The sequence below is a fragment of the Daucus carota genome, chromosome 2, assembly GCF_001625215.2.
Source record: "Daucus carota subsp. sativus chromosome 2, DH1 v3.0, whole genome shotgun sequence".
Classification (NCBI taxonomy): domain Eukaryota; kingdom Viridiplantae; phylum Streptophyta; class Magnoliopsida; order Apiales; family Apiaceae; genus Daucus; species Daucus carota.
In genome coordinates this window covers 50,536,540-50,554,621 of record NC_030382.2, presented here as the reverse complement: position 1 = coordinate 50,554,621, position 18,082 = coordinate 50,536,540, and the positions used below count along the sequence as shown (strand labels likewise).

At 35.9% G+C, this 18,082-nt stretch overlaps 2 protein-coding genes and 2 long non-coding RNA genes across 5 annotated transcripts; 2 read left to right on the top strand and 2 right to left on the bottom strand.

The window, feature by feature from the left end:
• Nucleotides 1–3,200: 3,200 nt before the first annotated feature.
• On the bottom strand, nt 3,201–11,720 carry LOC135150814 (uncharacterized). 2 transcript variants are annotated; one of them, XR_010289138.1, is made up of 3 exons: nt 11,429–11,720; nt 7,070–7,135; nt 3,201–6,815 (listed from the first exon to the last, which is right to left on the bottom strand). It is a non-coding gene; the product is annotated as an uncharacterized LOC135150814 (long non-coding RNA). The 2 variants fall into 2 exon arrangements; XR_010289139.1 differs by having other exon boundaries at nt 3,201–6,290; nt 11,429–11,718.
• Nucleotides 8,424–9,381, top strand: LOC108206484 (basic leucine zipper 43). The gene has a single exon (XM_017376799.2). The coding sequence runs from the start codon at nt 8,664–8,666 to the stop codon at nt 9,252–9,254; it is 591 nt and encodes a 196-aa protein (XP_017232288.1). The 5' UTR covers nt 8,424–8,663; the 3' UTR covers nt 9,255–9,381.
• A 665-nt stretch (nt 11,721–12,385) lies between the features above and the next one.
• On the top strand, nt 12,386–13,471 carry LOC108205798 (uncharacterized). Its single transcript, XR_001804019.2, has 2 exons — nt 12,386–12,664; nt 13,029–13,471. It is a non-coding gene; the product is annotated as an uncharacterized LOC108205798 (long non-coding RNA).
• A 2,062-nt stretch (nt 13,472–15,533) lies between these two features.
• LOC108205797 (zinc finger protein CONSTANS-LIKE 2) lies at nt 15,534–18,082 on the bottom strand. The gene is made up of 2 exons (XM_017375872.2): nt 16,983–18,082; nt 15,534–16,080 (listed from the first exon to the last, which is right to left on the bottom strand). The coding sequence occupies exons 1-2, from the start codon at nt 17,802–17,804 to the stop codon at nt 15,721–15,723; spliced, it is 1,182 nt and encodes a 393-aa protein (XP_017231361.1). The 5' UTR covers nt 17,805–18,082; the 3' UTR covers nt 15,534–15,720.

Sequence of the window (18,082 nt, the reverse complement as noted above, 5' to 3'; positions counted from 1 at the left end):
AATTACCATCTAATTATTAAATAATTACATAATATTTCTTAAAAAAATCTAGCACATCATCTGAAACCATTTTATCTCTTCTTTTTTTTTTTTTTGCTAAATCATTTTATCTCATTTTTATCTATTTTTTTTTATGTTTTGCTCCAATTTTTCCATTCACCTGTAACCTTAAAAGAAAATTAAAAACAAAAGGCCACGTGAAAAACAATTTTTTTTCACAATTCACGTTAAGTTTCTGGTATATTTAATTTTTGACAAGTATTTGTTTCTATGATTCTATCTTGCTAGATTATTTTGTATGTTTATAAAACAAAAAAACCACAATCTACAACTTCGAGATAGATTATAAATTTTGAGATAGATTATATTGTGCCATTTGGTTAACTTAAAAAAAATTAATTTTGAAAAATAATATATAAAATTATATTTTTCTCATATAAGTTCTTTTTTTATAACATAATGAATATAAAATATATTTTTAATATTTAATTATAATATATTTTTTACAAAAAATCTTAAATTATGAGCTTTTTACGCCCCAAGTAGGGCCACTATACAGTATCGCTTGGTATTTTCTTGGTGGAACTGAATTTATGGGCCTAAAATTGAAGGCCTTGCGGTCCTTGAGCTGATATAAGTACTGAATGTTGGGCTGTGCATTTCAGAAACCCAAACTTTTAATTCATTTGTTTTTCTTCGAATTAAATAAAAAGGATTTGCTGATAAAAAATAAAAATGAAAAGGATTTTTCAAGAAATTTTTAAACAAAAAAATTTAAATATATTAACTAACAGAGAGTTGCATTGGGCACGGACGAATTGAATTCAAGGTCTAGGTCGACACAAATCACAATAAAACTTTACCACCGCTTGTTATCCCATCACATAAGATTCATTAGTTTAACGAAATGATCTCCGATAATTTTTTAATAACAGATGAAGTAATTTGCAAGGCAAAATTACAGAGAAATTTCTGTAAAAAGAAATCACAAAAATATAAAACTAATCTTTTTCTCAAGACCGCTTTGACATTCGAGTCTTACAGCAAAAGCCTGATAATTGAATGATAATTTTGCAAAATCATACAAGTCAAAACACAATCGATAGATATCCAGTATTGTGAGGTATGAGCCCCATGGGAAAAAAAAATCATGGAGACATATTTATGAAGAAACCAGAATATAAAGGCTTCCACTGGTCGAAAACCCCCCGGCCGGCCGAAATTGCTGACACATTGACACACAAAAAGTGTGAAAAATAATTGTGAAACGTGACATAAAGTAAACTCATTATCGAAACATCATCTATTCCAGCTAACAAAGGCACCAACCTCATCATCCAAATATATACTTGGCGCATCCATCAAACATAGCTACAGTGGATGTTTCTTTTATCTTATAATCTAGTTGTATTTCATTTTCGTTTATCTTTCGGTTTCAATTTTTCGCAAACATTTTTAAAGTTTTCAAGTAGCCGTTAACCGTGCATCAAAATATCCATGCTGCAGTAATTTGCAACACTTAGGAACGAAAATATCAAAGTTGTAACCGATGATTAATTCAGGGACGGAGGGAAAGGGGGTATGGGATGGTCTTGCCCCCCAAAACCTTTCCCAGCCCCTTATATATAATCAATTTATATGATTAAAATTCATAATTTGTACTCCCTCCGTCCCAAAAAGCTTTTCTCGTTTGATATGTCGGGACTGTTCATAACATGAGACAAATGACTAATTTACGTCGAATCTATAATACTAAATATAATCATGAGTGATCTTGTTGGGTTCGTATTTACGAGTACTTTAATACAGTGAAATTTTTATATTTAATACTAATATAAAATTAAAGATATTAATGATCAAAAGTGTGTGTTGGCAAACGTGAAAAGGAGAAAAAAGAAAAGTATTTAGGGACGGAGGGAGTAGTATTTATTTCTTCCAAAACTCATGATTTTGTAATATTTTGTCTTTAAAATTTTTTTAGTAAAATTTCGCACCTCCCAAGAAAATATTTCTGGTTCCGTCCCCATATGATTTGCAGAATCTTGTCGAGAACATCATTTATGCGAAGGGAAAAGTCAAGCAAAGCACCAATCTCAGTCGTTTAAAATTTTTACTAAGAGTGATTATATTATCGGATTGGTGGTGAGTGGATTTTGTTTCATTTCATTTTTGTTTAAGGCTTATTGTGGGAGGGTGATAACCGAAAGATTTGCTGCTTCAATCATTTTGCGCCTGAAAATTTTAGCTTCGTGAATATATCGTGGGAGGATTAGTTGGATGCTTCAACGCGTGAGAGTGACAGGGGAAAAACAATTAACCAAAGAGGGGTAGAACAGACGACGCAGAATGAACAACAGTAGATGAAGCTTAGCCAATAAGCCGAGGGATATAAAGGACAGCAACAAGTTATTGTTCACTCGTAGGCTCGTGTCAACGGACTGTGCAACATACTTCTCGTACTTTAAATATAGGGATTTATATCAAACTGACCACGTCAAAATATCTCAGTTGACCCACCCATCTCATCGGCGACGCATTTAAGCCACTCCAAATCAAATATATATCATTTTACTCACATCACTATTCATACCTATATACTTAATCATTTATCAAAAATTAACCGTTTAACTTTTTACCGCAATTGTCCCTAGTATTCATCAAAATAATTTGGGAATTTCTAAAATAACATAACTATGTAGTTAAAAATATATATAGCTATAAATATATATTTATGTGAACACCCTAACTATGTTTCTTTATATATTCCCAAATTATTTTGATATATATTATATACAATTATGAAGGTACTCGAAGTGGTTTTGTAGTAAAACGTTGAACGGTTAATTTTTGATAAATGATGATTAAGTAAAGAGGTATGGATAGTGATGTGGGTAAAATGATATATATTTGGTTTATAGTGGCTTAAATGGGTCGCCGATGAGATTGGTGGATCAATTGAGATATCTTGACGTAACAGGTGGTTAGTTTGATATAAAACTCTTTAAATATGATTGAGTCATTGTTAATAAATTTGAACAATTATCCCTCAAAAATCCGGATTTTCTGTTATAATCTTAATGGTATCTCAGTCGTTTTTGGTCCAAACTTAATCAAAACGCACTGTTATGACCAATTTTTTGATTGATAAGCAGTATTTGGAAGGAAAATACAACATGCAACTTAATGTTATATTTTATTAGGAAACAAAATATAATAACAAGCATTCACTCTTTATATCAAGACATTCCACTCCTGAATCCTGATGAAGATCCTGCATTGATTTTATTCTAATCATGACAGCTACAGACACAAGATTTCCAACGTCATTGATGATATTCTGGTCCTTAATTAGCTAAGACAAGGATAAGACCCTCCCAATAAGTGCATAGAGTTTGAGATTAAAAAAACCAGATATGCTGCAAATAAACATTTGGGCACAAGAGGATTACAGTGTCTGCAGGAGAGGGTGCATATCACCCCTCTCTACTTTGAAAGTACTTCCATTGTGTTCTAGCCTCATTATTCATCACGGTGGGGTTTTCAGTTTGCATGATTTTCTGTGCACTTCGCGGCCTTTGGCCATGTCTTCTCGCAATATTAGTTTGCGTGTTTCTGACATATCCGCAAAAATTAGTATATACAAATTTCGATCCCTGGTGATACCGACGGGAACCTTATGCACCAGACACATAGCGTTATTTGTTACTAAGAAAAGGACATACCACTATTTCAGAGTTCAAACCCCCAGAGTATTATTGTGGCAATTGTCTTCCCTTCTGGTAGTGATGAAACCACCTTCTAATTCGCTGGTTCTCAATAATTGAGACGCTTTCAATTGTACGGCACTGCGTTAAATGAAGCTGAACAGTAACTGTATCCCTGGGGCACTACCCGCGTGATCAAGATTACGACATGCCAAAACTAAAACATGATTAGAATGATCAAGACGATGTTCTGTTAACGACAAATCAATATAAAGAGGATTCAGATTTAATTAACAAAATTTAACACCTTTTTTTATCCACAATGTAGTGGAACAAGACCTTACTACAAGTACGCAAGCCATTTAACACTAATGCGTTCAACATTACTTTACTTTCCGCATGCACCACCCAGAGCTAAATAATCTATTACTCAGATGCGAAAACATAGCAATAACATTAAGCAACTTGGACTGATATAGTACAACTAAGAATTATAGCAGCAGGATGTGTAAGCATCTGTGTGACGAAAAGTAAGAGGAGAAAAGATGTAGTGTTGATGAGCTTATCCTTATTGAACCAATAACAAAACATCTCATGACCTCATAAAAGACCAGAAACACCAAAGGTAATTTCACTGTCCACTTCTAATGTATTAGGTATCACGGTAATAAGACTGTGGTTCCACAAGTGTATAGATCAAATATTGACTTCTTGTTAAAGAAAACAAAAACTTCTAAAAATCTATCATGTTTGCACGGACTCTGGATTACTCTGCCCAAAAGCCATACCAGCAAAACGACAAAGGAATGGATGATAATTATCAAAATCATTATGTTTATATATGCATTTGTGTATGTACTTGATATGTAAGTACAGATTTCATCGTAATCATGATGTGTTTGTCGTGCATAGATATATGATCCAATTCCGAATATTAACAAATCTGTATAGTGCAACTTATTTAAATTTATGTTTAACGCTCATGAGCTTGAAGTTCGACTTCAGAACGGTAAATATTGTTCAACAACTTCAAAAGGGAGGCTTATGTGAAGGAAAAGTATAAACTAAGACCAGAAAATTAGAGAAATAAACAGCTAGATTGGATTGAATACACGGTTGTTGATGAATGAAAACATTATAGCCACATTACCACAGAAGAGCAACTGTTAGGTCTCGTCAGTGGGGTACATCAATGGATCACAAATTGGTAGGACAGTACTAAGAGATATATGAGCCCCATTTATAAAAAAGAACACCTGAGAGAAGGCTTTTACTCTTTACTCCTGTGGAGAGCGTTGGGTAGGGGGCCATTTGCTTGAGCTGATGGGTGGGACTAACACAGTAGGCTAAATTGTGGTGGTGCACGAGGCACCACTGCAGCCTTGAGTCTTGACCCTACTCTATGAACAGTATGTAATGCTTGCCGCTTTGGGTGTGTGTCGCTTTCCTTAATTTGTTTCAACCATATTTGTGGAGTGTGCAAAGCCTGATACTATTCTAGTGCAAATGTTAAATCAAAATCAGTAATCGGCCGTGCATGACACATTCCGCTTGTTTAGGGCAGTGTCCTCCCTACTAGATTCCCAACGACTTCCCCCTCGACTCCCGGCCAGTAAAAATTATCTAATGATAGAATTGAACGATATGAAGGGTACATATATCCGGTAAGTGGCAGGAGATTTGCAAGGGCTTTAAACCAGATAAGACACGCTGATGATATCCAGGTTCCAAAGAGGCTGGTGGTAAACAAATTTAATTCCATACATATATTTTTGACAGCCCCACTTTTTACCTTCTCTCCACTACCCCTTTTCTAATCATTTAACCAGTATATATAATATATCAATATCACAGTATTGCTAACTTACAAAAAAATATATGTACATATTAAAGTTATTTGATGGGTTATTTCAATATGTTTAGTCATGTACAATCTACCATCTACGGAGAAAAAGATATGGTTCCTCCATCTCAAAAAACCTTTACAAAAGTTGGTTGAATCAAAGCTATAAAAACCAAAAGTAAAAAGTAGGTTGTACATTATAATCTTTAGCTTAGCATGCTTCTTCGTGATATATAACAGTCATGCTTAAGGACTGATTACTGATAAAATACCAAGTTGCAAGTCTTATTCAAAACCAACTCAGCTGAAACAGAAAATGTAATGAGAAATTGGTTCGAAACCTGTTACAAGCATAAAATAGATAACATAGATGCCACTTGGTATATTTTAAAAGACGTTGATCAGTTGGATTATAATAGCATAGCCTGCACACCGTGGCCAAGTAAACATATTTTAAAGTTAAGCCTTTACCTAACACCTAAAATAATTAGTATTTGGTCTTGTCTTTACACACAGTAATCAAGTTTGCAGTGAACATAGCAAATATGGTCCTCTTAAACTGAAAAAAAGATTAATGAGAAGTGTCATATTAAACAAACTAGGAACTTAAAAGTTCCCAAGATAAGATAAGATTAGATCCCTTCACTCAACCACGAGTTGCGACAATTTGGTTCCAAACTATGCCGCAACGGCATGTGGAAAGATTAACATCATGTTTGATGAATCCAGACGTTTCATACTAGCTGAATAATATATAACTGAGTTAGCTAACTGCTTTATGAAATTTCTACCTAGAGAAGGGGAAAGAAGAGCATTGTTTAAGAGTGCAAGTTCGCATCAAGTGATTAAATATATTCAGCAACTAAACACATACCCTGTGGCATCAAATACATCAGTATGTCATACATTAGTGATTTCGAGTCAGTGCAGAAAAGAATAAAGAAAAAGACCGACAATAGTGATATTCTAAAGTCATTTAATCTAAACGCGCACATAGACAAGAGAATGAACATAGTGTATTGGGCTAAATCAGCCACTTGTATGCTCTCATACTATCTGTAGAATACTTCAGTAAAGTGTAAACATATAGAAGATGTAAATAGAATACTTATACCATCTGATTAGAACACAGGTTAAAAGAGAAAAATCGGGGGACATGACAAGAAAGAGGAGTCAATATCTGTCTAATTATATTGTTGACCAACCAGTCCATTCAACTAAGATGAAGAAGGAAGAGAACATTTGCTTCCATAGACTCCTAATTCTAGCTGCATTATAAAGTTCTTTTCATTAGTGGGAGACTGCATTTCAAAGTACATCCATATCTCACCAATTTTATGACCTATCCCCACTAACATGTTTTATGATTAAATCTATATATTTTGATCAAAAAATATTAGTAGTTTGGTATATAAATATTGAGATTTAACTAAGATAAGAGTTCTCCAATATAAGCTCTCTTACACATGATTTAAAGAAAGAACATCATGACTGATCAAGATATAAAAAAAGTGATTCTTACCGGACAGAGCTAGCATTTGTTTCAGAGTAGGCCGGAAGTACTTTACTGACAGGGGGATTTCAACACCTGCAATTTGGTACAAGAGTTGCACTCAGAGCAGAATCAATGACCTCGACATTTAACATATGTCACATATATAAATGATATTATTAGAAATATCAAGGTGTGCCGTGTACCCACGCATACCCTTGGTTTCAAGAGGTTCCACCACTGCTTCCAACAATATCAGCTTATCACGTTTATCAGGACAAAGAAATTGTCAGCTGCATATTTCCCACTCAATACCGTAAACAGTTATCCACTTAGCGGCTGGATATAATCCATAGGAGTTGGTAACATTGCAATTTTACGGTTCTCCAGCCATTTTCTTACTGAGCAGATTGCATATATCCTAGGTACAGGTGTGCGTGAGAAACTAATGTTCTAGCTATTGATTAAAAACATAAAAAATGGAGATGACAGAAATCATAATTCACTACCTTTATCATAAAAGGTTTTAACATAACCCAACTCAGCACTGCAATTTTCATTAGCATTACTATCTTGCATTCTTCTGAGACTCAACCATAATGCTCTTGTTCCTATGTGGCAGGTTAGGATTAGTGACCAGATAGTGTCTGTTTTCACCATCTTTCACCAAAATCACACAAATCTTAATAAATTGAAAAATGTACTCTAGTAAAGATTGGATCATTACAATTCAACTAAAAAATCCAAGTTTACCACTCACAAATCACAGCAGAAAAGTCTAATTGTGATTCTATCAAGGGAGATGAAGGACATGTAGCCATTCACGTTTTATGTACATACTAGTGCAACAATGACTAAGAAACCCCTCTTTACCATGAAGGGCACTAATTGGTATCTAACACTGTCATAAGAGAGGCAATTTTTACTAATCACTATATTATAAAGAGTTCTTAAATATCCTATAGTTTATTTGGACAGGGTTTCATCAAAGTGGTTGTGGAGTCATCAATTTCATATATAATCTTTTCCACTTATAGAAAAGGCTCGCCTTCTCCAATCACCTTCCTCTTAAATCTTTACATCACCATACTTTGCTACATCTTACAGTAAAACACCCTTGGATTGGCTGTGCACCACATATAGCACTTTTGAGATTGACTTCTTCACCCTCATCCCTATATAAGTTTTTTGCTTCCAAAAGATATTCAGTATATAAAAAAAATTGCATATGATATCCCATTTGCATCTTTTCCATGCATGCACAAGTGCAATTATTAATGTCCAGTTGCAGTTATGTGGCATGCAAGCACTACATACATGACCATAAAAAGTATAAATGTATATATATTTTCTATATGTAGAATTATGTGTTGAAATTATACATTTTTATATATGTGTGAAGCTACATTAGTCCATGCATACTGACATCACAATGTAATGGTCTCATCTTTGAGAAACCCCTGCTATTAATCAGAAATGATATAAGTGGGACCTGGTTAACTTTTTCATCCTATAAGAACAATCTCATCACAAGTTTCACTTTGCCTTCCAATACCAACTTCTTCCACCCAGCCTCTCTCTGAAAAACCTTAGTCCTGCACTTCCATTGAAGAAGGTCATAATCATGCAGTCCACTGATGTCACTGACCTTCATTATCTTGCTCCACCCAATCCAACTTCCTACCCTGCTCATTTTGGCTACACCCAAAACAACATACCTACATTTGATTATAGCAGACTATCTAATCCACTGTATCATCTGCAGATAAATGCACAAGCTCAGGAGTTCAACCCTCAGACAACATGTTTCAGCAGTAACTCCACTTCCGATGAAGCAGATGACCAACAAATAAGTCTAATCAATGAGAGGAAGCAGAGAAGAATGATATCTAACAGAGAGTCTGCACGCCGATCTCGTATGCGAAAACAAAAGCACCTGGATGAACTTTGGTCACAGGTGGTCTGGCTCAGAAGTGAAAATCACCAACTCATAGACAAACTGAATGATTTTTCTGAGCGTCATGATCAGGTCCTTCAAGAAAATGCCCAGCTTAAAGAAGAGACATCTGAACTTCGTCAGATGCTCACTGATATGCAGCTTAATAGTCCTTACCATAATCTGAGTAATCTAGAAGACATCCCTTGCGACACAAATTATCTCAAATCTGAATCCCCAAACCTTCCTATCTCAAATTCTAAAGATTTGCTTATCTAAAAGAGCCCACTTTGACTTTTAATATCCGTACTATGGGTCATTTGAGCGTTATAAGTCGGTGAGGATTTTTACCTTCATTTTGAGCTGTATGAGATCCTATAATAGTAAAAATAAATCTTTTGTGTAATCTGTTATTGGGTTATGTCTTTAGATATATAAGCTAGTTTAGATTGTAATTGCAGGTCTTCAAAATAAAGATTCCTTTACATCTAACAGGTCTACAGTCACCAACGCAAAGATAAAACATACAGGATAACAAGCAAATTAACCATCAGAGAGCACCCACCACCGTATCCCTGATTCATGATATATAAGCAGATACACCTTGTAGTCACGATACAAATATTAATCAGGCACAAAACAGATCAAAAACTTCCAATCCTACCACTGATTATCAAATGAAAAAAATTAGGATCACTTCGCACATCGATTATAGCAAGAAGCACACGAAATCTTTTGTCAGTAGTACTGGGGTGTTATATAATTACTACGGTACATAAGGAAGACCTAAAGAGGATAAGGTACATGCAGAGGTAGAAGCTTTATAGTACATATGACAAGGAAAGACATGTCTAACTATCCTTGAATAAAAGCCTAAACTGTAAACAGTGAGCATTATGTTAACAAGCTTTTTTGCGCCTGACTTGCTTAATTGGTGTAGCAAAGAGTATGTCTCTACAATATTATGCAATTACTCCAGCAGAAGCCAGAAAGATGGCCACTACTCTTTCCTGGAACCAAAAAGAAGATTTACCTGAGCTTTGAAAACAGTTTCTCTTTTTATCACAATTTGTCAGTCGATAATGCACCTGACATCATTCCTAGTCTTTGATTCAATTTCAGTCCAAATGAATATTGCTGTCAGTTCATTTGCCAGCTTTTGCATACAAGCTATAATATTATGAGGAAAACTAGCAATAACTTGATCACAATCTTACTATTAATCTATATTTGTTTATTAGAAGCACTATCTTTGATGGTGTCATAGCTATTTGCCAAACTGGGTTGCATACTTGCACTACAAGCTGTTCAGCTGATACTGCCTGATTTCTATAGGAATCCACTGCATTATATATAGATTACAGCCGAAGGTTCCTTAACTGAATAAGTTAAACGTCTCGACAAATAAAATATGTGCTAACAGTATCATACCAAATAATTAACAATAAAAACCAAACCAAACCAAACAAACCCAGTATATCCCGCTTAGAGCAGGGTCTGGGGAGGGTAAAATGTACGCAGACCATGCCCCTACTCATTTAGAGTAAAATGTACGCAGACCATGCCCCTACTCATTTAGAGTAAGGAGGTTGTTTCCGTGAGACCCCCGGCTTAGCGCAAGACAAAGTTTTGTCTTACTTCGGTAAGCCTTCTTCAATATTCGAATCATTTTGTTACCAACAACGAGAGATATCCACTAGATTATAATCCATCTTTCTATCCCGGACTGAATAATTCTCAATTTGGTTAAAACAACTAAACTTAACTTAGTATGAAAAGAAATTTGATCTATTCAGTTTGTATCTCTTACTCATTGACATTATTTTCTCTATTCTGTTTATTAAAAATCAAAACTAAATCCTTTCTATCTCAGATTTTCCACTCCTCTCGTCGGTATCCTTTTCTTTGACAAACCGAGAGAAATGGTCCTATTTTTGTTAGATTCTTGATTCTTCCCAGTTGTACTAACCGATTCCTTTCCTCGGGCATAAAATATACTCCCTCCGTCCCCCTGAGTTGTATACATTGGGGGACGGGGACGCGGCACGGACTTTAATGCTCCTGTAAAGTGTAGTTGTGTAATTTATTTTTAAATTTTTTTTTTTTCTGAATTAAAGTTTGTATGTTATATTTTTATTCAGAAAAAGAAAATCTCAAAGATAAGTTACGGAACTATATTTTATAAGAGCATTGAAATGCGTGTCGAGCAGTTGAAAAGAAACGTATACAATTAAATAAGACAGAGGGAATACTAGCAGTCGCAGGAGGTAAAAGCATACAGTAATATATAAACTTACTGAAACCGTAACTAATAAATTGATTAAAAAATTCGTAAAGAAAAAGTCTGTGATCGAAAAATTACTGTAGTAAAGAAAAAACATAAGATCAAATATCAACAGGAGCAGCATAGCGATCCGTAAGTAACAAAACAAGAGAGAACTCAAAATTTTAACCTTGTTAATGTTCATCCGGAACCGACTACAGTTCCATATTTGAAGCTCTTTGCGCCGGCTTTGATTTTTGAATATCGAATATTTCTCACTTCAACCGCAAAGGGAATAGAAACCCTAACCTTATTTGAATTCTTGGGATATTGTTAAAAAAATTGGGTTTTATTCCAGATCGGATTTGATCTATCTTTTCTCGATATGGCACTAAAATTAACGGATTTGAGGGCCGTGGATCCGATTTGATCTACTCCTTCCGTCTCAATAAATTCTATACAGTTTCTTTTTTGGGACGTCCCATCATTTCTATACATTCCAAATATAGTAACTTTTAATAATATAAAATACTATTACACCTATTTCTTTCTTCCAATATCTCCATTATATGATAATATAAACACTATTACACCCACTATTTTCCTCCACTATCTCAAATCTATCATTAAATGTAAATGGGTCTCACCACTTTACTCACTTTTCATCTCACTTTATCATCCAGACCAAATGTATACAATCTACCGGGACGGAGGGAGTATCTTTTCTCGATAGGGCACTAAAATTAACGTCTTTTTCATTTTTATTTTTTTTAGGAACGTCTCTTTCATTTTATGTGCATATTATTTATCAGAAAAAGTCTTTTTATATATTATTTTTAAAATACTTTATATTCTAATAAAAACAAATGTCTTCATTTTTTTTTCAGTAAAATTATAGAAATAATTTTTTATACGGCTAAATCACAGGATTGAAAATATTTTTTTGGGAATACAATCACATATTCTGAAAGTTTTTGGGTACATTTCTAAAATTTTATAAAATTAAGAATTGTGAAAAACCCCTTGCAAGGTCTGCACTTGGTTGACGATAGAAAGTGTCTGGTGAACTTAAAATAAGCGCTTCTTGGCTAAAATAAATAAGTAGAGTAGTAGTTAGAAGGAAGATAAGATTTATTCGAGAAATAAGTAGAAGCCTCGAAACAAAAGCATTCCTAACTTTTTATAAATGATTCTTGACTTGTCATACAAACAGTACGAATAACTTCTCCTAACTTATAATCCAGAAGCTAGACTTATAAATCCTAAACAAACAACCACTTTGTCCCCGGATAGATTTTGGGCGTGCTACTATCTGACTGGATATGAGTGATGATTGATGCAGTTACATCTGCTAATGAGTATTCGATCCCTCGAATCCATATATTAAGCCTGACGAAAGACTCAGAAGTCAGAAGTAGTTCTACTGGTAATGCAGTTTCAATTTCTTGATTAAATAATTTGTTTATTTTTCAGGCAAAGATTCATAGTTCTTTTGTTCAAAAAAATTAAGTTAAAGGGGAGGCAGCTTTATTTATGATGTGAAATTTAATTATATATTATCATGAACAAGCTGAATAATTGTATGGTCCTTTCTGTTTCTATGCTTACATTGATGAAGTACTTTCTAGATTAGGTATAAAGAAATTAGCATGTATTTCTTAACAATCATGTTATGTGGGGAAATTATAACACATCATGCAAATGCATACTTTCATATGATGTTTCCAACTTTGAATTTTGATCTGTTAAAAATCTCTGTTAGAAATCATGTTATATTTCTTTATAAGCAGGCAAATAATCGTATCAGGAGTTGGTTATAATCCCAGTCTTACAATGGATGAGTTCAGTGGCGCTCTCTGCTGTGATCCTTTACAATGGAAACACGAAGCTTGTCTGGACGTTGCCATGAACCAGGTCACGCATCTCTGGACAAACTATGCTGCCATTAATGAGGATTTTGTGCAATTTTGGCCTCTTGATGAGTATCTTTAAAGCCGTCGTCATCTACTTTGAGGTTGGAAAACACGAGTAAGAGTTACTGCTGTCTATTTTGAGTTACTCGTAGTCTTTAGCACTTATACATCTCATTATGGCGGTATCTTAAAGCATAAGCATATAGTGTACTGATAGATAGATTACTGATATGACAAAGATATGCGTGTGAAGCGGAAACCCTGCAATTTACTATCTGAAGTACAATAAGAATTAAAAAAAACAATTCCAGTTTTATAAAGATCTGCACTTTACCTATTCCTGCAGTCTAACAAAACTATAACTTTATATACAAACATTACTCTTAAGCAGAAGGAGCAAGTGTATTGCGTTTCTAGAACATTGATAAGACATCTAAGACTTCTTGAGCAAAAAGGTTGGGACTTTATCACCGGCCATGATCACGACAATCTTTGGCTCCATTTCCGTCTCCATAACATATGCAGCTGCCTTCCCAAAATTCACGTCCTCAACATCATTTTCTAATGATCTACTCGTGAAAGATTTTACATAAGAACAAACTAGAATGATGAGAGCCAGTGCGACGAGTGTCAACATAAGAGCTAAGCTGCCAAAGAGATAAGGCAGCGGTGAATTCCATTTGTGAATTCCGGCTGCAACCATGGTTGTTCCAGTGGTCATGGTGTGTATGGTAAGGCTAGGGTTTGGCCTCATGATGTTTAAATGCGTAGAGGCTTTGTAGTATCTATTGTTTGGTCTGTCGAGTGCAATGGTTTGATAAGGTTCCGGATCTTTGTATTTATAGGGGTACAGGTTAGCTGAGTGAGGACAAAAGTGACTTGTTACATTGTCCCAGGGCATTAAGGATGGTGAAGTATCTTTGTTGTTTATATCATCAGTATTCTACAGTGTTCATATCTTGGAAATGTTAGAGTTATTTAAGCATAGATAACGAGGGGAAATGTTACAGTTTCTGCCTGGGACTGAACCTTCTAGAACTAAAAAATTTCTAAGATGTCAAAGTAATAAAGTATCTTATCACAAAACATACTAAAAAGCTTGAGAACTGTATCTGAACAATAGGGAATTAGGACAAGATTTTGTATATAAGTTGATAATCCATGGAATCTGTAGGTAAATGAGGATTAAGAGGAATTAATGCAGAGAATAATTATATGCAAAGCAGGTATGAGTGGAGGGAGGGATCATTTAGATTAGAACAAGAACCATGCAGTCAGATCTTCAGACTAGCTCTGCCCCCTTGTTGCTCTAATCCACATCTTTTTTTCACTAATCACGTGTTATTATATTGTCAAATAGTTGCCCATGAGTGCATCTTTTAACATAAAGTATGCTCTGTGGGTTTATTTTATTGCTAATAATATAATCACAAATATTCCTTCAAGAAAATTACAGAATATATGCTAGTTTATGAGATTCCTTTATTGATATGTACTATGGATATTGGCTCTTTGCAGATAATTAAAAAAACCATTCTGTGAAACACATTTGTGGATTTGTAATTGACTTGCATTTTTTTTCTTCCAGAAAACAGAGTAGCAATCCTAGCACTTAAGTACAAGTCTGAACCATGTACATAGAATGAGGCCCAAATTTAATTTTCGAATTTGAAATGTAATTGTTCTGGAAAAGCTTTACTCTAATTGGTTAGAGTAACTGGGCCTTTAATTTCCTGACATGAGTAAAGTCAGATGTTATAGTTGGGCCAGTCATCTGTGTCTGTGCATATGTTGAACAACATTTTCTGTTCATTTAAGTTTTTAAGTAAATTAAATATACTAATTGTTTGTAACTGAGAATGACATAGAATTGTCGTTTTAGTGTGGTTGCGGTTGCTGGAAGCCTGGAACCGTTGTAATTTCAATGAAGTCTGACATAAAATGTGCTTGAACCTTTCTATTCTTAACCTAGTCGACATAAAATGTGCTTGAACCATCATAATCAGCAGAATTGTAAATCGACATGGCAAACAAGCCTCCTTTTAATGCAGGGTCGAGGAAGGTCCAGAAAATAACATAACTTTACAGCTCCATCTAGTTGTTCAGATCTAGGATATCTTCCTTTTACTTGTGACCACAAGTTGATGCTCATCTAGGCATAAATTTGTTTTCTATGCCCGACTGACTGCGTGTTTTCTAATTTTGGGGGCATGCTTTCTCTAAATTGATTCTGATTGAAACGTCGAAATATTATGCTCTTACTTGAGATGATGAGAAAGAGGCTTGTGTGTGATGTTTATCTTGTAGATGCGAAACTTACCTGACTCGGCACTTCAGAAAGTTTTTGATGCTAACTAGATCAAAATATCTATATTATTGATCTGAAGTAAAAACATTTTGGTTTATAGATATAAACGTTGAAACTGCAGGGTGATTCGAAACAATATTACAAAGCATATATTTCTTGTTATATGAGCAAAACTAGTTAGATTGCTGCAGAAGTAGATTATGTCAATAGTACAACAATTTCTATTGCTTAGGGCTTTTCTTGTGTAGGCTGCACTTGGATTTAGAATGATGGGACAATGCCATATCCAGTTTCAGCCATCAGAGTTGAGGAAAACATCTGATCCACTTCAGTATCAGCATCTGCTCTCTTTGCAAACCTGCCTTTGATCCTAGGCCTGGTTTCCGCATAGGCTTTTCTTGATGCATACCTGATTGTCTTCTCAAACTTCCTAGTCTTTTTCTTCTCTCTGTATCTGAGAACTCTAGCCTCTCTATCCAACGGAGTGAGTGGAGTTGGCATCTGAACTGGCTGGCTGGAAAATAGGTCAATTGTGCCTTTAGAGGGTCTTGGATGTGTGGCCGAGATATCCATCATTGTAGATTCTGGAACCACTCCAACATCCATGGAGGATACAGAAACCTGATAGCGGAAATAATTGTTTAGTTGTGCTTAGGACATAATCATCCAGATGAGTGATGAGTCAAAAACTAAGTGAAAGTTCATATACTATTAAACCGATTTAGCATCCACAGGAATCAGGATCATGTTAAGAACTACACTTCTGTATTAGCATAGCAATCTGTACTCGAAAGTTCTACTCTCCTAGTATTCTTGCAAGTTAGCTCGTTGAAGGCTAAGCAGGTAGTTGTTTGTGGACCATTTTCTTCAGAATTTATTGATTCTAACCAGAAAATATACCCGAGCATACAGTTAAAGCAAGTGAGGTAGCTCCACATTGAGAGGTACTAAAGTGAATCTTTCCTACTAAAAACAGAAGAGAAAAGATAGCAACTATCCAGAATCTCACTAACTTTTGAGGAGAAAACTGCGAAATAAAGTAAAATATGGGATATGCCTCCAAATCTCCAATTTCGTCATGTCGTTATTTCTATCAAGGATCAAAAGGTTGTATCAGACAATTTAAAATTTTAATCGGTGCAACTTCTTTGTAGATCAGTTGAATTTGGCAACTAATTTCATATGGAGCTTACTTTAGCTAGGCAGAACTAATGTTTCACTTCATATAGCAAGAGTAATAAGTCGTCCTTGTACTAGGGAACTTTACAGAAAGTATCTGAAGGTTGCTAAAACCTTAGACGTCGTTAAGACAGTTATTTTTGTCTCTGTACAAGGAGCGGGGTGTCTGATTCTCTAGGCTTAGCATGTGGAATTCAAGTTTTTAAGCTTAAGAGCCTCGTAATATAGAAGCCTAGCATAACAGCCTTATAATTCGAAACAAACTTATCAGGAGCAGAACTAGATGGACACATGAACATAGGAATGAATGTCATGATATAGTGATATGGTGAAGAGAAACTTACACTGTGACTCAGTGAAGTGGGATAACAGTATCCCGGGTTCGATGTTTCATATTCCACATCCAGCTGGAAATTCTGGTTTTGTTTCGGCTGAGCCTGCTGTGGCGGCTGAAACTGATGAGTTTTCATCTGTTGATTCTGAACTGGCACGACGCTGTCACCTGCATAACTCTTCTGCGGAACATAATATTTCTGCTGCTCATTGTACTGCTCTCCATAGGCCTTCTGAGGAACATCATACTGCTGCTGAGCCGTGAACTGATTGTCCTGACACGAATTAAAATCAACAAAGTCCAAATACTCATCAACAGCCTCTCCGCCAAACAACAGCCCATTAGTCATCTGCTGAGGATTATCCTTAGCAGGATGGATCAACAGCCACGAAGCCGCTTCACTCTCGTCATCATCATCCGCAATGACCTCATCCGTTTCCGGAGTCAAGTAGCCGTTGTCCAGCTGCGTCCCCAGCCCGAGAATCGCGCCTTTCGCCGTCTGCGGCCCGTAGACACAGCCAGGAATAGGCGCCACCGGCACGCGGTGATGGCGGCTGGCTAAGGGATTCGCGGAGTGGATATCTGCGTCGCAGGTGGTGCAGAGCGACGCAGCGTCTGCCTTGCAGATAAAGGCAGCAGGAGCGCGCTCACACGCCTCGCATATCCAGACACGCTCGTGCTGCGACGCGAGCCCGGTGGGGCCATGGATGCGCGCGTCGCAGGCGGTGCAGAGGTAGGCCAGGTCAGCGCGGCAGTAGAGTGTGCATGGGGCCGAGCGACATGTATCGCAAATACGCGCCCAAGTGCTGCCATTTTTCTCCTCCTTAAACATTATCTCGGACTCTGATTTTTTTTGTTAGTTTGGGAATCTGTGGCTGTGGGAAATTCGAGTCATGGGGGAGGGTAGCTGTAGGCAAGTGCAAGTTGGAGCGGAGAGAATCCAGCGACCGACACGTGGCGATCGATAGGGGTGGCGCAATTAACTTGTGGCTGGCTAGTGTTTAGCTGCGGGACCCTTCCACTTTGCTGACACGGATTTCCAAGCTGGCATTGTCTGATGTGGATGAAACCATAAGTATGTGAGTACTATATCAAAATCTCTAGAGCAAT

Coding starts and splice junctions, on each gene's coding strand:
- LOC108206484 (XM_017376799.2), top strand. CDS start 8,664: ATGCAGTCCACTGATGTCACTGACCTTCATTATCTTGCTCCACCCAAT.
- LOC108205797 (XM_017375872.2), bottom strand. CDS start 17,804: ATGTTTAAGGAGGAGAAAAATGGCAGCACTTGGGCGCGTATTTGCGAT. Junction 16,081..16,982: donor CCACTTCACTGAGTCACAGT/GTAAGTTTCTCT, acceptor TTCCGCTATCAG/GTTTCTGTATCCTCCATGGA.